The following is a 23,160-nucleotide window of genomic DNA, read 5'->3' as shown; positions in this document are numbered from 1 at the left end:
TCTCGAGACACTATCGTGTGGGCCCAGCTTTCTAGGTCCCTTTGCTTTCCATTTGTTCTAGTGAAGAGCTGCTGTCGGCTCTCTACTACTCCTATTGTGGCTGAAGGGTTGAACCATAGGAAGCTGGAAACGTCTGTTGGATCGTGCGTCTGTATTTTTACCAGAACTTTGCACAGCTCTCAAAACCCCGCCAGGTGATAGATGCTCTGTAGCTGAACTTCCGTCATACGAGTGTAAAGTTGAAGAGTGGTGATGGCGTTCAGTTGTACTGAGGTGAGGACGCTTCGTAGCTTTCGAGTTGTTTCGTAACCACTGTGGATGAATGTACCCAGGAAGATCGGGAGGAAACGGGCTTCGAAGTACAACTGTCGAGACGAACGTAGTAATGCGAGTCGTTGGCCCGGCTTCGCGATATTGCCTCAGATAAATTTGCTCAATTTCGTGACGTGCGTGTGTTCTTCATGCACCTCAATCCTCCAACCTCCGAGCACGTACCCATAGATCCTGTCTCTGAACTCGGCAGATAACTTGCCGAGTAATATCGGTTGCTTCCGATTCCGTTCTGATCTACGTAGTGTTAACGAAAAACTTGAAAGCACCTCACGATTACACGGCCATATACTGGACTTGCAAGCACACCGCACTGGCGACCGTCGCACATTACTAGACCCAAGAGCAACTTACATTTGCAGCATAACTTCAGAAATCTCAGGGCCAATGAGTCCACTGCATGCTACGTTGACGACTTGACCGCTAGGCTTCGCATATCTCGCCTTCCTTGAGACCTTGTCTTGAGTGCGCATCCCGGATATCTTACTGAGTGATTGAGGACTAGCGACGCAGTGTTGTTCGAGCTTGGCGTTTGTGACTCTATGACGTGCAAGATAAATGTGTTCGCGTCGTACGTGTAAGGGGAATGGTTACCAAACGAACTAGGTAATCGGCGTATCTCTTGTTAGTACCAGACCGTAAACGATGTTTCTGATTTCTCCTGAGGAAGGCTGACCGCTCACAGTTCTTCGAAGCCCTAATACTAGTTAACTTTTACTGAAAACGCCTACATAAGCACTACAACTAACATGTCAGTTTCCAGTTTGAACGAATATCTCGGCATCCAATAGCGCAAAGCGAGGAATCGTCATCCACTGAATCTCATATCACGGGAGTTCATACCAGGGCCGAGATAGATTGAAGATCAAGGGGAAATGTGATGACATGGATAGAGAAGAAGTCTCCGGACTTCGAAACAAGAAACGCTATGTATGGTCAACGCGGTGGATCCTGTCCCAGGATGTTGTACCAACTTATTCCAAACGATGCATACCAGCATTACAATCTGTGCCATATGAAAAGAGATGGAAGTTCGAAGAATGCACGCTCCCAGGATTCGCCCGTCAAGCCCATGTTGCAGACAATTTGTCTATGATGTGTGAATGCATCAATGCATGCAGTCTCGCTACATGCAGACACTCCAATGCCTCATAGTCCCCAATGATCTACGAAGACTTGATGCGACCATGACAGACCACATCGATATCTTGGCCCTCGTACATCTTGATGTTATCTGCAATCCTGGTCATGGTCTTCTCCTCGCTCTCATGCACTCCACAGCTCAGGTAAAGGACCATTGAGTGAACACCAATCCGCTTGATGCTCGGAAATTTTTCGCGGAAGAATTTGCGGAGGCTGCCATAATAAAGCCTCATATACTCAAAGGGGACATCAATGGATGTGACAAGGCGTTTCTGACCGAGTGGGCGGTTCTTGATCCAGTTATCGATCGCGCGCAGACTCCCGAAGGCAAAGCAGTTTTGGGTATATATGAGCGATGAACTCTCGCAGTAAATTTGCCTGCACACTTGTGGAAGCTTGAAAGTGGGACTGACATATTGGTGAAGCAGTGGGCTTTGTGCGCTGATGGACAGCGGTGAGGCATGATAGCCGGATTTCATAGACAGGCGTTTCCGATAGTAAGGATCTCGAATATTGATTAGGTGGCCTCCAACAGCGTAAGTCCAGATGATGTTTCTGATCTCTCCGGGCAGTCGTAAGAGTAGTGATTCCTGCGAATTCCGTGAAGCCCTGCGTGCGCGTAAGTTGTGGCGTACATATTATGGAAAGAGTGGTAATCACATCTGCATAAACGCTGAACGGGCTGAGATTGCGGTATTCAATAATCCGTTCCTACGCTTGAGGCCTGGCGATGATTTGTAGTGTAAGTTGTGCCTCTTCTTTGCAACTCGTATCTTCGATCCCCGTGTAGAAGAGCTATCAAGTACGATTGGGCGAGCGGTCGATTTCTGAGGAGCCATATTAGACGAACAAAAGCGTGACGATACTGAAAACGAGAGGACTGAACTTCAGTCAACCGAGAGATAAAGCGAGAATAACTGTCAAAGGCGATAGGCAACGTGGAACCTAGGCTTTATATCAGCAAGTGTCAGAATATTGAGGACTGAGTGTGAGGACTGGGACGCGATGAAGGTGAGGAACATTCGATGAAACTGAGTACCATATGGTGAACAAAAAGGGTGAACAGAGTATCCATAATTATGAATAGAGTAAAATACTGTAGGAGAAACGTAGGTAAGGTACTGCATTGGCCTATACTGCGGAAATAGTAAGCACATTCGTACCAAGCAGTCCATGCGGTATCCGTGAAACTCGACTTTGATGCCGACTTGACACGATCGTTTTCTTGGAAATCATCTGAGCCCTGTTTGGCACCATTCTGATTGTCTGTAACTGTCGGCCAGCATGATTTCTGTAGGACAATGTTCCAGAAGCGCGCAAACGTATAATTCGCGTGGCCTTGCCAAAACTCAGTTGCAGGTACTGGTGGGGATGTCGAGATGAGCGCTGAGCAAGGCTCGTATAGTCTGTGGTGCGCAACTGGCGCAGCTTACGACTAGATGGTTGAGCAACGGAACCCGCACGTCAAGGATAGGGCCAAAATTAGACAGGAAACGCGCAGACACCTCATCTCAACCACACGATTGGAGAAGCTTCCAGAAAACGTTTTGTATACACACTGAAAGAGAAGCGACTCGCAATCGGTGGTTGAGACGTTAGTTACGAAGACGCTATCTAGAAAGTGAAATAAGTGACTCGTACCTTATTTTGAACGTTTCTTGACAAGAGTAACAAGAAGCGCAATGCTAAACCAAGGTCAATCCTTTACCTATTCTCCGAGTCTCCCACGAGTTTCGCCGATGAACATCCTTTCTAAAAACGATATCTTATTTATTATCTTCTTATCTCTGCTTCAACGATTCGTCAAAACGTATTTTTTCACGCAGTGTATTCAGTCCACACTCACCATGTGCCCCTCATATGAGAGTGAGCGAACGGGAGCAAAAGGGCTGAACAATTGCGGGGTTAGATAGAGAGAGGTAGGGTACAATTTGAAAGAGCATGGCGTTCACAAGCTGCAATTCTCATTGGTGAAAGGAGACGTGTGTCGCGTCACGTGGGGGTGAGACTACGGCAGCTGCGTTCACTTCCCTCTTTCCTGGTATATTTCGATTTTGCCCGGCCTAGAGTCGATAGCAACAATGCAGACGCGGTGCCGTATTTGATGATCACATCCTCACCACTGCAAACGATATCGTTCACAATCCGCAACACGAATATTCTACCATCATCAACTCAGCCTTGCTCTTACTCCACTAGTCTTGTGCGACGACAGTTTGACTTCCGGAGTTCCAAGGTTCATTCCGATTCACTCGCAACAATGCCGTCGGGGCCAATGCCACTCGCCCTGAATCCATTGTTCCTCATTCTCTTTCGAACGGCATATCTTTTCAATATCCTCATATACACTGCCTTCACAGTCCTAGGTCTCAAATACTGTGGGACCGTTATCGGACTTGGAGCTAGCATTATCGTGGCCATCGGATCTGAAATTGCTTTCGTATATGCGAGGGAGGAGGAAGGCAGGCTGTGGAAACAAGAGAGATACATGGTATAATGGGAACATCGATATCACTGCGTGAGAGGAAACTCGACGCCACAGAAGCCATCGAGGTGTCCACGCCTCTGGAGTGCTGACGATGACGTCTGGAGCACTTTTGATACCACTGTGCGGGTCAACACGCGCTTTCACGCTGGGTCGATTCTCTATCGTTCTATCAAATCCACTCACTCGCCTCCATCTGGCATGGTTCCACGTCTATATATTCAATCACCTCGCTCACCCTTTCCTAGCCCCCCGACAAGCTTTGTCACGCACTGAAAGCGATGCATCGCTTTCGCCCAACAGCCATCACCGATATCGCTCAGATCTCAATCCCCGTTTGCTTGTATCTGCTCCGACTCGGCTTTTTTCCAGAATATGTACAAGGATTGGGCGAGAATGCGATCCCGACGACGATAAGCGGATTGATCTAAAACTGAGTGATACCGGCAGACTGATAGGGCTGGTGTCTTTATGAAAGTGTTTTAGCTGTGTGTTGTGAGGATTGTTAAAACACGGATAAATATAAAACCTTTACACGCGGGGAGTTTGTTGGCGTGGATTGACACTGGAGTGATTCAGCGGCGCAATGTTAGAATAAGACAGCGTGACTATCCCTTATACGTGGTATGATGACTGGCGTCATACTTGATAATCCCTTGAAGTCTGACGATCAATGTTGTTCCGGATTTTGAGGCTATGATAACCACAAAGACAACGACTTTCCACTGCTATGGGTCCAAGAAGCTCCTAGCATGTTCTGTATTCGATCACGCTCCGAGTGAGTGATAAACGCGTACACAGCATGCATCATGATCCTAACGTCTTAGTATCCCATAGTATCCTATAAGTGTTTATCAAACATTCTAGAGGACTTCGTTCGCTTTCTACTCCCATGGCCTTCCGCGTCGCGTCCTCGATTTTGATGCTAGGATATTTCTCAAGGATATCAGGTGTTACAATCAGCGTAACAAGCGTCCAAGCGACCTAAAGATGAAGTGTCGTATGCTAACCGAAAATACAGTCAAATTATTACAATGTCTGCACATGTATGGCCTTGCTAAACTGTCAAACGATATAACACGCGCAGCACTGCAAGTACTGTAGAAGCCGTGGAACCAAACGTACCACGGTTCCAGAGGACGCTGCAAGACAAAAGGAATACAAGGAAGAAGGAGATGACGGGAAGTGATTGAGATGTCATTTGTACTCAAAATGTCAGATAGCGAATCATGTATATGCGCAGTAGGATAGGCGCAGTACAATACAGTTGTATTAGAGCATGCCCTGGCTGCGATCAGAACTCGTGAGGTACTCTGCCTCAAAGTAGGAAGCTGGGCCGGTAAAGATACGACAAGCGTGTCTGATGATGATGATAAAACGACCATTGATACCCTTACGCATCCCAGATGGATTCAAGAATGGTTTGGGGGTCGATCGCGGTTGACGTCAGGGTTGAAGTTAGTGTTGTCACGTGCAGACGCGTCGCTTTTGGCGCGCATCAGCTTGCGTCTTATGTCTTGTGCTCCCTTGGCCACGCCATTTCCACAATTCAGCACGACGTTATCCCTGAGCACGGGGGGCCATTCCACCCATGTTTCGAAATCCCCGAGAAAACCAGGCGCTCCCTGACTCTTCACGATTGGCACCATCGACTGGCCGCCCTCCCTCGCCACCCCACTCTTCACACGAATACCTCCCTATGGCTACTAAGGCTACGACGAAGAACCCGCCCCCAATGCCCAAAGCTACTACAGCTCCACCAAAGAAAACGCAGACGACGCTCGTGTCAACTCAATGGGGCAAGAAGTCCCCAGCCAACAATGGCAGGAATAAGAAGCCCCTACCCGCGTCCAATGGCAACATCATGGCGTTCTTCAAGAAGGCTGAAGACATCAACAATCGAATATTCTTGGAGGAACGAGGATCGAACCCCACGCTTATCCTTGATGAGGTGGAGGAAGATGTCGGTTGGAGTGATGAATTGGCGAAAGGTGCCATGACATTAGACAACGGTCAGGACCGTTACAATGAGAACAACGGCAGCGTCAAGAAGAGAAAAATTAGCCAGGAAGTTGCCTTGCCTAGGTGCAGCCTATCTCTGATGGAGAAAGAGGCAGACGCTACCCTGATCACGCCTTCACCAGATACACCCGTGCCCGCACCGAAGATACACAAGAAGTCGGGTCCGTTTGTGGACGACTCTGAGTCCGAAGACGATGAGACTAGCTTGGTCCCACAAAGACAAGGTATGATCAAGTTACACACAAGCGCAGAGCTGCCATGTTCTGAACAATTGGAGGAGTCTATACCCGTACATTGCCCTGAAATTCACGTAAATAATGCATCACCACCATTGAAAACCGAGCCGACATCTCAGCTGGAAGGCGAAACTCCCGAAGAATACGAGGGTTTGGAGGACGACGAGTTACTTGAAGGCGAGGAATACGACGAACGACGGTGGATGAAGGAGCAAAGGAAACTGGAGATGGAAGATGCAGGTTTTGAAGGTGACTCCGCCGACTTCGATGCACCAAGCCTCTTTCCCGACGATGAAACTAGCACAGTTCTGGGCCGGACACTAGAAGATAGCGGAGAAGCACCTTCATGTCCGATATGCAGCAGTAATTTGAAGGGCTTAACGGAACAAGATGTTTCAACACACGTAAATGCTTGCTTGGACGGCAACCCGATTCCTCTCCCTAGTCTAAAGCAGGTCAAACAGGAAGACACACCGACCTCTACGATCAATGAGAAGGTCTTCAAACGTCCGCCACGGCCAGCAAAACCGGCACAAGCAAACCCATTTCAGCTTGGAGAGCCTAGCACCCAACCAAAGTCAGCTTTCTCCAAGTTGATGGCAGGCCACGCCGAAGATGCTGCATGGGCTACTGCCGCAGCAGACCAGAATGCATCAAGAGGAAAGCCAGCATTTGAACGCACGTGTCCGTTCTATAAGATCATGCCTGGCTTCTTCGTCTGCGTGGATGCATTTCGATACGGAGCTGTCAAGGGTCAAAACGCGTATTTCCTCAGTCATTTTCACAGCGATCACTACATTGGTTTGACTTCAACCTGGTCTCACGGCCCGATCTATTGCAGTAAGGTTACTGCCAATCTCGTGCGCCAGCAACTGCGCGTCGATCCGAAGTGGGTAGTGGGTTTAGACTTTGAAGTGAAGGCCGAGATTCCTGGAACTGAGGGAGTCCATGTCACGATGATATCAGCAAATCACTGCCCTGGTAGCTCCCTTTTTCTGTTCGAGAAAGAGACTGGCAAAGGGAAGAACCCACGACTACAGCGAGTGTTGCACTGCGGGGATTTCCGTGCTTGTCAGGCGCACATTGAACATCCGCTTCTCAGATCCGACGTTCTAGATGCCGTCAGCGGAAAGAATAGACAGCAGAAGCTCGACGCTTGCTATCTAGATACCACTTATCTCAACCCAAAGTACGCTTTTCCGCCTCAGCAACAAGTCATCCAAGCTTGCGCCGATATGTGCGTCAGTCTCAATAAAGCACGCGCAGATGACAAGGATGGCTGGGAGCAGATGAAGCGTGATCGTGCCGGCCAAGGTATGGTCAAATTTGTCCGCAAAGATGGAGACAACGACAACAACGAAGATGTCCCCAAGAGCCCACAACGAGGCCGCCTGCTCGTCGTTGTAGGCACTTACAGTATTGGTAAAGAACGTATATGCATCGGTATTGCGAAGGCCTTGAACAGCAAGATCTATGCACCCCCAAACAAGCAGCGCATCTGCCGTGCACTTGAGGATCCCGAGCTTGACGCACTCTTAACAACTAACCCTCGCGCCGCTCAAGTCCATATGACACCACTCTTTGAAATCCGCGCCGAAACCCTCGATGACTACCTCCGTGATTACGCTGACACGTATTCCCGTTGTGTTGGCTTCCGACCCTCAGGCTGGAACTATCGCCCACCAAACAGCCGGTTTGTCGAGTCGCCGGCTGTGCAGACCGTCCTACACTCGCAGAACTGGAAGAGCAGCTTTGCGATGAAGGATTTGGCCCCGCAGCGTGGCAGCACGAAAACGGCAAGTTGTTTTGGTGTGCCATATTCCGAGCACAGCAGCTTTAGGGAGTTGACGATGTTCTGTTGTGCGCTGCGGATTGACAAGATCATCCCGACGGTGAATGTAGGGAATGCGAAGAGCAGAGAGAAGATGAAGCAGTGGTGCGAGAGGTGGGCGGTGGATAAGAAGAAAAATGGCTTGTTCAAACTGGAGGAGGATGGAAGTAGTTGGTGAGTCAGGTCTTGGTTTATTGACTCCTAGTGAATACAGTATCAACATTGTTATGCATCCGTTCTATACTCATGTCTCGTCCATTTGCATGAACACCATCAAAACTGCCGCATACGCAGCGGTTGCAGCTACAACCTCGAAAGGCCTGTTGATCGTCGCTGTCGACATCATGGCAATGAAGGCAACTATGAACCCAGTAATGATTTTCAACCGTGTCTCGCTTGTCGAAACGTATTCCAGCCACCACATCGGTGCCAATAACATAACCAACCCTATCAATATGATACTGATGTTAGTAAATCCTTCGAATTTCGTATTGTCAGAGTACGTTGTTGAAGCAGATTGTACGTGTAGGTCGTCCAACTGTTTTGCTTTGAAGAGTTTGAAAAAATGCAGCTTCGAACAGGCTTCGAGCCATTGCCCCAATGGTGGACGGTTGCGTGAATTGATTGATATCAAATCACTCTTGTGATCGATGAACGCCGCCTCGTCAGGGTCAATTGCATCGCGCGCAAGCCAGTTACAAACATTCCGAATTTGGCGGGGCTTCGCTCGAGGTCGGGCGCGGACCTTCGAGAAAGAGTCTATGTACTGGTCTGATGAAGGTAAGTCTCCATGCTTGGGTGGTTGGGCAGTTGAAGCTTACTATAGTGTAGCAGTTGACGGGACAATTCGCTCATGATCATATTTCGTTCTTGCATGTACTTCGCGTCCCATCGGAAGCTACAGTTCTTCAATGACTGTTCCGGCTTTGACTCTTCGATATCCTTATGGATCTGGTGCAACCTGCTTTCCAATTGGGAAATGTGATCTTGCATCCACAGAATCGTGCCTGCGTTCAAGCTTTCGAAACGGCGGAACACAAAAAAGTCATCTTCTGAAGCCATCCATTTGCTGAAAGCTTTGTAGCCCTCAAATTTCCAAGCCTGGTCTCGCTTCGCTTTCTCGTCTACCATTACACTGCTGGTGGTGTTGAGAGGCGACAGAGACTGTAATGGTATGTCTTGTGCAGGCATATGAGCCCCTGGCGCTGTCGCTGGGCCTGGAAGAGAAGAAGTAGAAGCACGAGAAACTTGGGTCATTGTTGAATATGCTAATCGCTTTTCCTTTTGCGGTCTGTTTAGCTTTATTTGTTCGAGACAGTTGGATAAAGGCTGAAGGCTAGTTCAGCCTGCTGCGGTCCTGCCTCACTTGCAAAGTGCGGCTGTGCATACTCGACGTTAGAGGACCGCAGGATCCTAGTCATCTGAGGTGTCCACCGATGAGGGTCAGCATCCTGAGTGGTCGCATGCATGAGTCCTTCAGCTCGTGCATAACCGAAACACAACGCTACTGGTCCGGATAGTCGTCAATATATATTTTGTCACGAGCTGAAACCCATTCGACGAAGAGCCTCATCGCGACGTAGCAGCTACTGGGCTCACGTCCGCCTCGTTGCCTCGTTGAGGCAGATTCTAACTTTAAAGTCAGTAATACCCGTCTCAGCTCTTGCACTGCTTTTCCCCCCCTCTTTCCAAACGACTCAGGCAGATCTTGTTCTCTTTATTATCCACAGCCTCGCCGTGCTTCGACTGATACCGGTTCTGGGTACGATTTCGACTGCGTCTAAGCCACTTCCTGACCGGTGACATCGTCCCACGTGCAGCATAGCATCATGAGGTTCTGGGACAAAGCAACGCGCAAGATTAACGCGGCCAACGCGTTCAATAGGGGTGGCTTTGAACGCCAACAGCAATATGACACTGAGACACGAATTCCGCAGCCAAATCAGCCGCCGCCTGTTCCGGCTCAACAGCCTATCTCTCAGCCTGGCGGAGAAGCCATGACCTATTTCGCAGAACATCCCTCTTCAGCCTTCCCTAACAGATTCAACAATTCGTCTAACCATTACAATGCTTTCACAACGACATCAACGTTCGTTCCTCATGCTCAAAACCCTGGCGCTACAGTGTTCTCAAATCCGCCTCTGCAACCCTTCGCATCCGGTAACACAACCGCGATCATAGAGCCTCAGCACACCGGTTATTCATTCCCATCTTTTCAGGAAAGTCCTGGTACAATGACACATTCGCCACCTCAAGATACTTCGACGTCGCCTCCTCAGATGCCCTTCCCGCCGCGACGCAGTGTGACCGAAGACTACTACAATGTGTCACCGATTCCCGCACAACGTAGCCGGACTATGCCTAATCAGAGACCACATCATGACTGTTGCTCGAGCTCGAACTGGAATGCGTAGGTAGCAATGTCATCCTCATCGTATCAATCGACATGCGCTTACGATCTTGTTTAGTATCCTAGGCCGATGCTTGGTCTGCAATCCGTATTGAAACAGCTGAACAACGGTTCGTTAGCACATGTAATTTGCAAATTGGAAACTTCATGCGTCCAAAGTCACATCCGATCACCATGTCTCGACGCGAACGTGTTTTTATAACAACGGGTTCGATCAATGGCACAGACCCGATCCTTCTTTTTTTTATCATGCCTGATCTCCTTATATACCCTTCGCGAATACAAGTACATTAGAGACTAGCATGGGCAGCTGCCAAGTCACTTATTGCACCAAAATTTTACCTTACCTAGCCATCCTTCACTAAGACCATGCAACACCAACGCGGTCTACAATTCCTCACACGTATCTCCGGCTCAGGAGATATCCCGTTATTGTTGACTACTAACGCTGAGCTAGCTGATCTATGGCTGCATCACATTTGTCCACACGCGCGGTGCCTCAACCCTCGTGCAGGTAGCCAGAGCAGTGGAATGTTATGTTACCTCCCATAGTTGTCTCTGATAACTGTCACAGGTAGTATGTTGATTATATGTAGTATTGGTACAGCAATCTTGGTCTTTGTCACGGTGAGAGACATGGCTCTGGAGACAGCATGTCCATTGAGCTTAAATAACTAGACATCAATTAGTACTGAATGCTATGGGTCAGACTGTCGGTTCGAAGTGTCGGTGTGACACGCAGACCGCCTACCAACTACACATGTGCAGACAAACGAGACAGGCGCCAGTAGCCTGGAGTATCTGTGAAGTAAATGGATAGTTAGAAAGAAGAGTTCAGGTGATTGACACTATCATTCAATGGGAGCGGTGTATAGAGTTTGACAAAACGAGTGTCTTCCGTGGGACAACTCACCTCATACTGTTCTCATATCATACCTCACACGCGGAAGATCTTTTCAACCAGCGCCATATGGAGGACAACGTCACCCCCGAAGCCCACGTCAATCTTGACATGCAAGTCACTTCAGAGACCAGTGCGCTGCAAACTCAAGGTTCAATATACGAGGATATGCCCTCAAGCAACGATTATGAGCACATGTGAGTCGCCAGCAGAGCGATGCTATTTCACATACTGACTACATAAGCACCAAAGACAACCGCCATAATTCTCCCCTCCTGCAGCTGCCGCCTGAGATCCGCAACAGAATCTACCATCTTGCGCTCATCCAGGGCACGATCCAGGTTTTGCCTGGCGTCGTGTCTAATCCTGAGATGGTACAACCTCATGGCCGTCAGCTACTATACGCGTGTCGTCAGATACGCCTCGAGGCTTCACCGATCTTCTTTGGGCTCAACACATTCAACTTCGACATGCTTCATCATTTCTGGAGATTTGGAGTGACGCGGCAGGTCTGTAAAGCTGTCCGGTCGATTCAGCTCGTATACAACTCCTTCAACCACCTTCTCGAGATGATCGAGCATCATCGGTTTTGGTTTAGGGACATCTGTCCATTTCCGGCCCTTGAGAAGATCTATGTTCTAGGTACCCCAAACGTGCGGGATGTACTCAAGGCCTTGAATACGTTGAGGGCCTCCTCCGGGAACAGGTGCCTCGAGGTGATCTTCAACGATTTCGAGGACTGACTGACGCGTATGACGGTAAGTGTGAAGAAGAGAAGAAACATATAGACAACTCTGACAGTTGATAGTGTATAATGAGTTGAATTCCCTGTGGCTCTGGTCTATGCAACATTGACGATTTTGTTACCTTGTTATCTTTCTACCTTGGTTATTATGTTACTTGGTTACTTTGTTTCTCATTGTCCGAACTTCTGCAGTGTGCTTAATGCATGAATCCCTGTTCGGGGATCGGGCTCTGCTTCTGTGGCCTGGTGAGGTACACGGAAAGGAGCCCTGGGCGATGGATGTCTCGTAGAATCACTTAAGTCAGTTTTAGCATGTGACTATGACCATATCTTTCCCAACTCAGGCAATCACTCAACAATGATCTCGAGTCGCATTGTCAGTGGTGATAGAACTTGTCCAAGGTAAAGTATTCCGGACTTCGGCAATACAAAGATATGGTCCTCTTACACAATGTTGTGACGACGGTCGAAAACCTCATGCAAGATGGGACCATAACGCGTCTGAGAGCGGTTTTGCGACGTGTAGTTGCAGCAAAGTTCCATGAGACTTCTGCTAAGGCATTGTGCGGGTAATTTGAATCTACAAGTCATTGTCAAGAAACAGTACTTTGAAAATGACTGGCTATTCCAAGTCAACGAATCTCTTTTGTTTCGACGAAGATGGTGGTGATGTCAACTCCTAGCCTGTATTAGTCATCAGCCGTTATATGACTCGAAATAGGAAGGTAGGCAGAATTGTTGTGACTGGAGAGACGGAGACGGAGGAAGCATAATAAATCTGGAACTCGAACAGTGTACTTTACCGACAACATCGCACAGTCCCACATCGTCGTCGTCACAATGGCATACGAACACCCCGCCACATCCCCCACCCTGCTGCACGCTCTCAAATCCAACCTCCCCTACAGCATAAACCTCGTCTACCGAACCCAGCACCCCAATCGAACAAAGGACGCACATATCCTTGCAACCTTCCCTCCGACCTCGAACACCGTGCCGGAATGCTGGGCAGCAGCGTACCTGGATCGCTCCATGCGTCCGGAAACTGAACTCTGGATCTTCGCAGCTGCAGAGATGCCAAATCATTCATCACAATCAGACCAGCCTTGTTCGGGATGTAGAGGAGCAGTTTTGGCATTACTAAAACACATGGCTACACTTCCCGTCCCGCCGCTCCACCCAGACAACCTACCTGCAATGGAATTGGCAAAGCAGCACAAGAAAGACTTTCCAGAACCAGGCCCGGATGGCAGTTATGCCATGTCACCCGGAACATACATGAGACACCTGCTGCTACCCAGTGTAGTAACCCTCGGAGCCTGTCATCACGTCGTAGTTCAGATATGTCGCGATCTCGGGGTGCTGCGTAGAGAGTTTCCAGGTCCTAACGCCGAGTTGAACAAGTTTCTGTTCAAAATCTGCGACCTACCACAGACGAAAGAATTGCCAGAGGGACTTCGATGGGGCGAAGTAAGGGAGGAAGATGTCGCAGTCGTACAGTCGCGAACATCAATCCCTCGATCAGCGAGGACATTGCTGTCACTGAAGAGCGTGGGCGTATTTGAAGAAACGACCAATAGAATCGTGTCTTGGACATTTCTCGGGCTTGATGGGTCGCTTACTACCTTGCACACAGAACCCGAGTACAGAGGGAAGGGCATAGCGAAAGCGGTCGCGGCGAAGGTCTTCAGAGAGTATGCGCCCGACCTTGCCGTAGACGAAGATGGAGGTGCTTGGTCACATGCGGATGTGTATGTGGGCAATGTGGAAAGCGAGAGTGTGTGCAGGAGCTTGGCAGGGAAGGCAATGTGGAAGCACTTCTGGGTCAGGATAGACCCTGACAAGGCCGGGACGTTGGGAGACACGAAATGATATGCGGGTCAAATAACATAGATCGACATCACGAGAGGCATGCAATGTGGAAGTAAGCATGTTTGTATTTGATCTACTTGAAAGTCAGCCTCAGAGTCTTGAATGAATGAAGGTTGAATCAAGCGTAGTGGTAGGTTGTGCTCATGAAAAAATTAGAGTTGCGTGTTTTAGTCTTCATTGAAGATCAGGGTTAAAAAGGTAATAATCATTGCGGGGTATCAAATAGCGAAAGGGGTAGGCTTACTTTTTGGTTGCATGAATACTGTTGCTTGAACGAGTATCACATGCACAAGGAACTGCTTCGAGTTGTTCATCTTATCGTATTGTCGTTGACATTCCTATCTCATAAAGACGCGTCCTGACAGGCCGTGGCCAAGCCAAGATTGGTCAAGTAGTGTTGCCCACAAAGCGAATACCTTAGTCGAAGAGACCGAAGCCCATGTCCTCATCCTCGGACTCCTCCTTCTCTTCCTCGACTTCCTTGGTAGCCTCGGCAGCAGGAGCATCACTGCTAGTGGCACCGCCAGCGGCAGGGCCAGAAGAAGCGTACTTGTCGGGGTTGGCAATGCGGTCCTTGAGCTCAGAGATCTCCTCCCACTCGTAGTCGGTCTCAATGGCAACAGAGAGAACCTTCTTGTAGGAGTTGACGACGGAGTGCATGACGGAGGGCAGAGTGGGGAAGCTGACAGCCAGGGAGATACTGGCGATGGTGCTGATGGCCGAGGAGAAGGCCTTCAGGAGCTGGGACTCCTCGATGTCCAGAACGTGGGGCTCGAAGGTCTGGCCGTTGTCGTAGATCTGGTAGATACCCATACCGTAGGTGAAGGGCGAGATGTTCAACATGTTGAGAAGGGTGGCCTCGGAGGCACCGACCTTGCAGCCAGCCTCGACGAGCTTCAAGTCGGCTGTGATTTCAATGGTACCACGAGCAATCTTGGTGGGGACACCGAGAGCCTGGAAGAAAGAGGTCTTTCCGGGTTCCATACCACTGTGAGTTGTCAGTGCCATTCTGAATGTGTATGCGCAACAGGTTGCCTTACGTGTTTCCGGCCGGGATGAAGACATCATCAGGCGCAAGGGCACCAGCACGAGCAGGGGCAGCGACACGGTTCGCGAGGATCTTGTCACGGGTCTCCTTGAGGTCGGCGTTGGTGAAGACGAAGCCGACGTTGCCTACATACTTGTCAATCTCATGTTATACAGCTGCGTGAATTGGCAAACGCACCCTTGACGTGGGGAAGCAGACGCTCATACTCTGGGGAGTCTGGGATGAGACCCTTCAGAGCACGACGAACCATGGTGTTCTTTCCCATGAGAACGACACCCTCGCCACGGAGGGACTGTCGGATCTCGTGCATCTGCTGAGACGAGACATTGTCGACGGTGACGATGAAGATGCTCTTGTACTCCTCGAGGAGCACCTTGAGCTTATCGAAGTAAGCGGCCTTGTTTTCTTTCTTGCCCCCCATTGTGTTCGTTTGACGCAAAGGGATGTTTAAGGACTTAAACGGGTTTGTTGATGATGGTTTGGAGACCTCACTAGAACGAAAATTTGAGGTTGTTCAGCTTGTGGGTGGCACGTGCTTTCGGCTAGCTTGACAACTCTTGGCATATCGATTTGGAGAGCCGACTCCATCGCAAAGTCTATTTTTCTCAAGCGCGCGCAGCAACATGGTTTTACCATTTCAATGTCTTGTCGCTCGCAGCGGACCTACGGCGACATCGCATGAGTGGACGCTGTTTGGCGCAAGCAGCTCAAAACTCGTTGTGCAGTCCAGCAATGGAGACAGATCAATTTGGCCAGAACAAGATGACCGTGTAAGAGTGAGTTGTGGGCACCAAAGTTGGCGTGTGCATACATAGTGGATATATTTTGGATGGGGACTAATGATGACAGGATCACCAGCAAGAGGATGAGACCCAAGAACCACCCGGAAAACGAATCAAATTGTCAGTCTCGAAAGACACAGAAAAAAAGCCGAACTTCTTGTCTTTGGTCTTGTCAAACGACGGGCAGTATCTAGTTGGCGTCACAGGCGAAGACAAGTGCATCCGTGTATTCCAGATCGACTCGCAGAACCGTCTACAGCAGCTAAGCGAAAGGCAAGGTTGCATCATTGGTCTCTTGAAGTCGAGTACTGACAGTTTGTAGGTGCATGCTCAGGCGGCCTTGTTCGATTACTCTATCATCGGACGACTCCACCATCCTATGTGCTGACAAGTTTGGAGATGTGTATGCTCTTCCACTACTGCCATCACCTGACGAAGAACGGCCAGAGACTCCTGTAATCCAAGAGCCCGTCGAGACTAAGGAGGATACATTCGCACCTGCTGCCACTGTTCTCACCGTTCACTCAGGAAGAAACAGGAAGACACTAGAAGAACAGCTGAAACAGAAAGCCAAAGGCCCTGCTAAGCCCAGAGAAATCATTAAGTTCAAGCACGATCTTCTCCTTGGGCATGTCTCTATGCTTACAGATATTGTATTCGCAAAGACGGACTCTCGTACCTATATCATAACAGCAGATCGAGATGAGCATATCCGGATCTCACGCGGACCACCCCAAGCCCACATCATCGAAGGGTTCTGCTTTGGACATGAAGCGTTCGTGAATCGACTCTGCCTGACACAGTCTGGATCGCTCGTGTCTGGGGGTGGAGATGACCACCTGTTTGTGTGGGATTGGAAGAATTACCAGCTCATTGAGAAACTTCCTATTCGAGATGTCGTGTTGGACCATATCAATTCCCGTGCAGAGCTCGGCTCAGCAGCAGCAGACAAGGATAACTTCAAAATCGCGGTTACTGGGATATGGAATGTACCGAGTAGCAGTAGCAAGGTTGGTTTTCGATAGACCCTTTGTTTTCCAGATACTAACCTACAAAAGAACGACGAGATCTTGGTGGCCTGTGAAGGAATACCCGCTTTGTTTCACTTCAATATCGGTTCTGCCGCGACGACTGATACCGCAATACCTCTAAACGGCAATGCATTAGATGTGGCCTTTGTTCAGACATCTCAAAAATCGTGCACGGTTTTTGTCGCTATCGACCATGTACACAAACCAGGTTCCACAGTACTGGTCCGAGATGATCAGGTATGTAGCATATCAGCCATCCATTGTTACTAGAACTAACGGCAGCGTAGAATGCCCCTCGTTTACAGTGTTTCTCAAACACAGATGGTCGTTGGCAGGAGGATGTAACCACAGAGGAAGCTGTAGGATGGTTTGGCAGCCAGGGACAGGAAGACAGCAGAGCTGGTCCTGAGTTGATTGATGAGAAAGCATTGCGAGACATGCTCTACAATGTGGAGAACCTTAGGAAGCGTCCAGGCGCGGAGGATTAGGCTCTCGTGCGACAAGATGATTTAACAAATGACAAAGTCAGTCTTGACAAACTTGCTGAAAATGTGGCGGTGGGAGCTGACGCGTGACGTGTGAGGCTCCAGACCTGCGTCAGATGTAATCAGATGCATGTTAGCCACGGGTACTTCCAGCAATGAATAAGTCACGTTGCGCGTGTTCCGAGGTTCATGAGTCGGCAAACTTGGATGCTCCGCCGTATCGGTGTCGGTTTTCGTAGTACTTGTCCGTGCCTGTGGGTTTTAGTAGTCTAGACAGTTTGATTTCTAAGTGTCTGAATCGTCAACGCACGCCATCCAGTCTTTTTTCTGTTCCGAGTTGCCAACGACACCACTTTCTTAAGTACAAAGCAAGGCGTGTCTTCCTTCTCGAGTCTCCGAAACAGTCATCACATCAGGCAGCATCGTATTGTAGTCAGACAGCACTAAACAAACTACACCCCGCTACCCACTTGGCTCGCCGCGTCGATCGGCTCGACTTCTACATCGCTCAAAATCTGTAATCACCTTTCCAGGTCTTTCTACGGCACTTAGTTTCTCCTCCAAAAGGCACCTTCTGCGCACCTTAGAGCAGCCCCACACGTCACAGCCCACATTCTACGATCCACTCACGCCTCGCGCTCTACACGCGAAGCCGCACAAGCCGCCAAAGTGTTTGCCCCAATCTTCCGCCGGGCGACTTCTTCTCGTGTCATATCCTTGTTCTCCGTCCCTGTCGCTGCCGCCGCTTCTCATAACCAGCGCGTGTCACCTGCCACGGGGCTTTCATCTGCCACAAGTTTAACTGGAACACCAAAGACACACACAAGAAAAATGCATTCAAAACTAGTCAGTAAGTTGCAAGAGAGCGCTTGCATTTGAATAAATACTGATAGTCTTTGTAGTTATTGGGTATGTTTCCGACGCGTCTCGCGTTTGCATGCGTCTACCCCGCCATCGACGAAGCGCCGCACTTTTTTAACAAACACTAACATGTACGCAGCTCGGGGCCTGCAGGCCACACCGCAGCTATCTATGCTGCGCGCGCCGACCTGAAGCGTGAGCCATTTCCAATTGCATCGGAGAACTCCACTAACAATGCGCAGCTGTCATGTACGAGGGCTTCATGGCTCTGGGTATCGCTGCTGGAGGCCAATTGACCACTACAGATGAAGTAGAGAACTTTCCTGGTTTCACAAAGATCCAGGGAGGGAAGCTCATGGTCAGCACTTCCTGACTCCGTTCCTATGGTTCTCGCTAACGATTCTCAGGAACAAATGCGTGAGCAGTCTGAAGAATGCGGTACCGAGATCATTTCCCAGACCGTCGCGAAGGTCGACCTCAAATCGCGTCCTTTCAAATACTGGCTCCACCCCATGGGTGACGATGATGTGATTGAGGAGGAGGAACACACCGCCGAAGCGATAATCGTCGCAACTGGCGCAAAGGCAAGGCGATTAGGCCTGGAAGGCGAGGAGAAGTTCTGGGGCAACGGCGTCTCCGCATGCGCAGTCTGCGATGGCTCACTACCCATGTTCAGGAATCAGCCTCTGGTTGTCATCGGCGGCGGCGACTCAGCAGTCGAGGAGGCGCTATACCTCACTAAGAAAGCAAAGAAGGTCTACGTCCTCGTACGAAGGGACAAGCTCCGAGCCAGCAGGACAAACGCTCGCCGCCTGACTACACACCCCAAGGTCGAAGTTATGTTCAACACGGGCGCGACCGAGATCAAAGGCGAGGAGAAGAAGAACGGACTCATGACCCACTTGGTGGTTCGCAACAACGAAACCAAGGAAGAGAAGAGTATCGAGGCGAAGGGCTTGTTTTACGCTGTCGGACACGACCCTGCGACGGGCCTGTTCAAGGATCAGCTTGATATGGACGAGGATGGCTACCTGATCACCAAGCCCGGAGAAGGACTTACCAGTGTGGAAGGTGTTTTCGCTGCTGGTGACGTCCAAGATAAGCGATACCGACAGGCCATTACCAGTGCAGGTGAGTTTGCCCTTTTGAGCTATATCAAATATTCGTACTGACGATTTAACTAGGTTCCGGATGCATTGCTGCCCTCGAAGCCGAGAAGTGGCTCGCTGAGCGCGACGAGAATGTTGGTAACGAGCTTGAAACCGAGAACCAGGCCGAGAAATCCCAGACCAACGGCGTTGTACCTGAGTACCGCTCCAACCCGCTGTTGTAAACACATTCTCCATAACAACATTGACATCACTGGTCGAATTTTCAGCACATTGCATCGGATGGATACTGCATGATGGATTTAAACTAACGGCTACATGAGAAGGGTTTTTTATAGACCATGAAAGATTTGTCTTGAAACTTGCTTTTACGGCTCGACGTTGGCATAGATTTTGTAAGCTTTGGCTGCATTTTGGGTTAGATATGAGGGACGCTTGCAATGAACTGTTTGCCAGATTGTTTATTCGATCACATCAAGAGATATTCGCTCCAGTAATAGTTGTGAGGTTTGATCTTGACAGTATTACATGACCAGGTTTCCTTCCGACGACACACCAAAGACCTAGTGGCTCGCAGAATATTGTAGTTGTACGTTCTCGCGTAACTCCCTCACAAGATAGTGCACCTCATCACATGTGTCCTCGAAGAAGCACAATTTTGAGAGCTTGACGAAGGCAAGAACCGCCGACCAGATGGCCTGGCCTTATTTGTTGAACTAAACTGCTCATGAGGTCTCGGCGGAGCTGGATGATAAGCAAGATATATGGCACCTAGGTCGATGAGTATCAACCATTGAATCCAGAGGCCTTTAGAAGGTTGAGCGCACTCTCGAAGGCCCTCACTACATTGGTATCTGCGAGAGATTAGCGATAGCAATACAACGCTGGTCAAGCTGCGCTCACAATGTTTACGAGTCTTCTCCAACTTCTCCTCCGAGTTCTGAACATAGGCTGAGCGTGTTTGAAGGCTGTGCACGTTAGATGCGTAGAGAAATACTGTCCAAGGGTCAGGTACCGTGAGTACGTGCGGCTCGTCTCATGTTCATGACCAGCTTCGGCCCAGATGCGGAAATACTATGCGTGTTAGCTGTACACCCCACACCACAGCAAGTGAGCGAAGCCGTACACTCATAAGGCTCTCCCACTCCTGCATTAGCGCCGCATCGCCCTCATGGCACTTGTTAATCGCTTCATGGTATCGTGCGTGCAACTCCTCCCAGTCGAAATCAACAATTTTCTCAGCGGGATCATTGTCCTCTCCCATCTCGTCATCTTCGCTTGTGTCAGGCGACCCATCTGCATCGCCTTGAATCGGCTGTGCTGAAGGTGGGCGTTCTGTCTCCCCCGTACTCACTCGACTCAATAGTGGATGTGTCGCTCCTTCATCCTGCGTCGCGGGCGGTTCAGACTTGAATCGCGATTTGCTGTCCATTTTCTGGATAGTTATACTTGGAAGGGTGGGTGGTGAGGAGCGGAACGTTTGCAATGAATGATGTGTGGGGAGAGATGACTCGGATTCGCTGGTCATCTGTAACGCTGGTGTGTAAGTTGGTCAGTTCTGTGGGTGAGTGGATTGATCGTGGTGAACTGGAGTCATTCCTGTACCACAGAGAACTCTACTGAGCGAGCTGTAGTCCGGCAGACAATGTGATGGATGTAGTGTTGCTTGTGCAAGATGGGTGTTTGCATCACGTGGTTGGTCAACTAACCGCTTCCGTCTGGTGGAGCATGACGTGCAGAAGGTGCGTCCGTGACTCGCGCTTGCGCTCGCGCTCCGCGACTGTTGCTGCGTGACTTGTTGGCTGCATCAGATCTTCTACCTGCGCGTGTCCCCCTGTATACTTTGACGATATCATTCCTGTTTGCCCAACGCCTGCTCTGGCGCAAACTCATGGGCCAGTAACTGCTCATAACCCCGCGTCGAACCACCACTCATCATGGTCCCACGGTGCCTCTCAAGTCTACCACCTCACGGACTACAAGGAGGTGATATCACATAACACCTCCGCAACATGGAGTGCGATATTTGTGGGAAGGCTGGCAGCTCCGTCCATCACCCTCTCCACTGCATTACTTGCGCTCGCTCTTTCCTCGAACACCCCCGCATCGAACTCGCAAGGACGTTGATAGATAAGGACGGGGTAGAGAAGCATGTCAAGGCAGTCATCCAGGGCCTGGAAGACAAGTCAAGTCAGCACGTCTCCCTGACCGACTCCAAAGGCGGTCTCCTGGTCGATCGGGAGGAATGTACAAACAATCACAACTGGCAACGGACGAAGGCTGAGACGATCGAGATCCAAGAGCGGCTACAGCTTATCGCCGAACATGCAAGTCGCCTGCGCGAGCAGATGGAGGCTACGCAAAAACAACTGGAGGCGAAACGAGCCGACAACGCGCAACGGAAGTCTGATATCTCCTCCGCCACATATGGCATCGAATCGCGGCGAGCCAACGAACTGGATAAGATTCAGCAGAACGTCAAGAGAATGGACTACAAGTCGGACAAGATGCATCAAGATACCACGGAGCTGCGCATGCAGCTATGTACAACAGCTGCAAAGCTTGCTGGGCTGAAGTCCAGCAAGCGTAAGGCGAAGGATGGGAGTCTCACGGAGACGTTCAACATTGGTCCTGGAACACGTCTAAGGGTCTGGGATCTGCGGGACCTCAACGATGCACCTCCCGACTACCTTTGTGCATCTCTAGCCGCTGTAGCCCAACTCCTGGTTCGAGTTGCTGCCTATTTGGGCATTCGCCTTCCTGCGGAGATCACACTTCCACATAACGACTATCCACAACCAACCATATTCAGTCCTCCATCTTCATATCAGGGCAAGAAAGTACCATTCCCTGGTTCGACACCTTCGCATTCTTCAAGCAACAGCCCGGAAGCCTCCCGCACGCTGGACCCGCGTGTACATCTTCCGAAGCCTCGTACTCTATTTGTAGATCGTCCGCTGAGTCATCTATCTGCTGAAGATCCGCCAGCTTACTCGTCGTTCATTGAGGGTGTTTCTCTGCTCGCCTACAACGTGGCTTGGCTATGCCGAACTCAGGGCATGAAGGATAGCTTCAAGGTTTGGGAGGATATCTGCCCTGTGGGTCGCAATCTGCATCGTCTCCTGATTGTTCAAGAAACATATCTCCCCCATCGCCTTGAAAATCCACTCGACAAAGACATGAATGTTGCCAAATCTTCTTCTAGACTTCCTCTCAGGAAGGTACCAGTAGGCTTTGGGCAACTCTCACATGCTACGTCGCATTCTTTCATGCACATTGCCGAGAATACGCAATATCTCGGCGGTTGGTTACTTACACCCACCAAGATTACGGACGAACTCAAGGCGTTCCTACTTGCCGAACAGCAGGCGCAGGAATGGGACGTACTCAATCAGAAGGAGTGGGAAGACATGGAGACTCTGGTCGCGGAAGACCCGATTCTGATAGGCGAGAAACGACGTGGCAACACAGGCATAGATGATGGTCGCAGCCACCTCACATCAACTATAGCAAGTGGAAAGTCGTCGCCGTCACAGAAGAACGATGCATCTGAGGGCGAACGGAGGAGGGGAACAAGTGGGTGGACGAAGGTGAAGAGCAGGAGTGAAGACGTCGCGAAGCAATCGATACCCGAGTAGAACTGTTAGAAATAGAGTCCTTTCATAGATGCATAACCCATTTGTAGTACCGCTATACCATTCTGACTTTGTCAGCGGAATTTCATCGTTGTCTCACAACTTGTGCGTGCTTTTACGTATGCCGATGTCAGTAGGTCCTCATGCAGTGATTACAATGCTAAGACCGTTGCAAGGCGCCTCGGACGAATTAATGGCATCATGCCCGCTAAACCCAGCTTAAGAATCATCGCG

The 23,160-nt window shown here is 49.8% G+C and overlaps 12 protein-coding genes across 12 annotated transcripts; 8 read left to right on the top strand and 4 right to left on the bottom strand.

Annotated features, from left to right (window-relative positions):
• Positions 1-1,340: 1,340 nt before the first annotated feature.
• P153DRAFT_333723 (uncharacterized protein) lies at positions 1,341-2,509 on the bottom strand. The gene is made up of 2 exons (XM_033665574.1): positions 2,134-2,509; positions 1,341-2,082 (listed from the first exon to the last, which is right to left on the bottom strand). The coding sequence occupies exons 1-2, from the start codon at positions 2,310-2,312 to the stop codon at positions 1,497-1,499; spliced, it is 765 nt and encodes a 254-aa protein (XP_033527337.1). The 5' UTR covers positions 2,313-2,509; the 3' UTR covers positions 1,341-1,496.
• A 1,032-nt stretch (positions 2,510-3,541) lies between these two features.
• P153DRAFT_364203 (uncharacterized protein) lies at positions 3,542-4,422 on the top strand. The gene has a single exon (XM_033667547.1). The coding sequence runs from the start codon at positions 3,734-3,736 to the stop codon at positions 3,968-3,970; it is 237 nt and encodes a 78-aa protein (XP_033527336.1). The 5' UTR covers positions 3,542-3,733; the 3' UTR covers positions 3,971-4,422.
• A 1,067-nt stretch (positions 4,423-5,489) lies between these two features.
• On the top strand, positions 5,490-8,269 carry P153DRAFT_364202 (DNA cross-link repair protein pso2/snm1). The gene has a single exon (XM_033667546.1). It carries the CDS (start codon positions 5,658-5,660, stop codon positions 8,223-8,225), a length of 2,568 nt encoding a protein of 855 aa, XP_033527335.1. The 5' UTR covers positions 5,490-5,657; the 3' UTR covers positions 8,226-8,269.
• A 34-nt stretch (positions 8,270-8,303) lies between these two features.
• P153DRAFT_309790 (uncharacterized protein) lies at positions 8,304-9,304 on the bottom strand (the record flags this gene model as incomplete). The annotated part of the gene is made up of 2 exons (XM_033664752.1): positions 8,304-8,818; positions 8,869-9,304. Coding segments are annotated over 2 exons (951 nt in total), but the record flags the coding sequence as incomplete, so codon positions are not given.
• Positions 9,305-9,726: 422 nt separating this feature from the next.
• On the top strand, positions 9,727-10,789 carry P153DRAFT_393891 (uncharacterized protein). The gene is made up of 2 exons (XM_033671274.1): positions 9,727-10,461; positions 10,516-10,789. The coding sequence occupies exon 1, from the start codon at positions 9,877-9,879 to the stop codon at positions 10,459-10,461; it is 585 nt and encodes a 194-aa protein (XP_033527333.1). The 5' UTR covers positions 9,727-9,876; the 3' UTR covers positions 10,516-10,789.
• Positions 10,790-11,427: 638 nt separating this feature from the next.
• Positions 11,428-12,101, top strand: P153DRAFT_382569 (uncharacterized protein; the record flags this gene model as incomplete). The annotated part of the gene is made up of 2 exons (XM_033670160.1): positions 11,428-11,555; positions 11,603-12,101. 2 exons carry the CDS (start codon positions 11,428-11,430, stop codon positions 12,099-12,101), a joined length of 627 nt encoding a protein of 208 aa, XP_033527332.1.
• A 754-nt stretch (positions 12,102-12,855) lies between these two features.
• P153DRAFT_333715 (uncharacterized protein) lies at positions 12,856-14,338 on the top strand. The gene has a single exon (XM_033665573.1). The coding sequence runs from the start codon at positions 12,944-12,946 to the stop codon at positions 13,973-13,975; it is 1,032 nt and encodes a 343-aa protein (XP_033527331.1). The 5' UTR covers positions 12,856-12,943; the 3' UTR covers positions 13,976-14,338.
• A 54-nt stretch (positions 14,339-14,392) lies between these two features.
• Positions 14,393-15,444, bottom strand: P153DRAFT_283694 (60S acidic ribosomal protein P0; the record flags this gene model as incomplete). The annotated part of the gene is made up of 3 exons (XM_033663276.1): positions 14,393-14,963; positions 15,016-15,148; positions 15,201-15,444. The coding sequence occupies 3 exons, from the start codon at positions 15,442-15,444 to the stop codon at positions 14,393-14,395; spliced, it is 948 nt and encodes a 315-aa protein (XP_033527330.1).
• Positions 15,445-15,646: 202 nt separating this feature from the next.
• Positions 15,647-17,324, top strand: P153DRAFT_373589 (uncharacterized protein; the record flags this gene model as incomplete). Its single annotated transcript, XM_033669464.1, has 5 exons — positions 15,647-15,799; positions 15,882-16,078; positions 16,128-16,815; positions 16,864-17,073; positions 17,124-17,324. The coding sequence occupies 5 exons, from the start codon at positions 15,647-15,649 to the stop codon at positions 17,322-17,324; spliced, it is 1,449 nt and encodes a 482-aa protein (XP_033527329.1).
• Positions 17,325-18,152: 828 nt separating this feature from the next.
• P153DRAFT_354386 (thioredoxin reductase) lies at positions 18,153-19,515 on the top strand (the record flags this gene model as incomplete). The annotated part of the gene is made up of 6 exons (XM_033666503.1): positions 18,153-18,171; positions 18,224-18,230; positions 18,322-18,377; positions 18,425-18,540; positions 18,590-19,313; positions 19,367-19,515. The coding sequence occupies 6 exons, from the start codon at positions 18,153-18,155 to the stop codon at positions 19,513-19,515; spliced, it is 1,071 nt and encodes a 356-aa protein (XP_033527328.1).
• Positions 19,516-20,017: 502 nt separating this feature from the next.
• On the bottom strand, positions 20,018-20,951 carry P153DRAFT_364194 (uncharacterized protein). Its single transcript, XM_033667545.1, has 4 exons — positions 20,418-20,951; positions 20,307-20,365; positions 20,195-20,259; positions 20,018-20,145 (listed from the first exon to the last, which is right to left on the bottom strand). Exons 1-4 carry the CDS (start codon positions 20,817-20,819, stop codon positions 20,078-20,080), a joined length of 594 nt encoding a protein of 197 aa, XP_033527327.1. The 5' UTR covers positions 20,820-20,951; the 3' UTR covers positions 20,018-20,077.
• Positions 20,952-21,069: 118 nt separating this feature from the next.
• Positions 21,070-23,026, top strand: P153DRAFT_364193 (uncharacterized protein). The gene has a single exon (XM_033667544.1). It carries the CDS (start codon positions 21,304-21,306, stop codon positions 22,927-22,929), a length of 1,626 nt encoding a protein of 541 aa, XP_033527326.1. The 5' UTR covers positions 21,070-21,303; the 3' UTR covers positions 22,930-23,026.
• The last annotated feature ends 134 nt before the right edge of the window (positions 23,027-23,160 follow it).

Source organism: Dothidotthia symphoricarpi, assembly GCF_010015815.1.
Source record: "Dothidotthia symphoricarpi CBS 119687 unplaced genomic scaffold P153scaffold_4, whole genome shotgun sequence".
Taxonomy (NCBI): domain Eukaryota; kingdom Fungi; phylum Ascomycota; class Dothideomycetes; order Pleosporales; family Dothidotthiaceae; genus Dothidotthia; species Dothidotthia symphoricarpi.
Note: the sequence above shows the minus strand (reverse complement) of the source record. Positions and strands in the feature narration are given on the sequence as shown.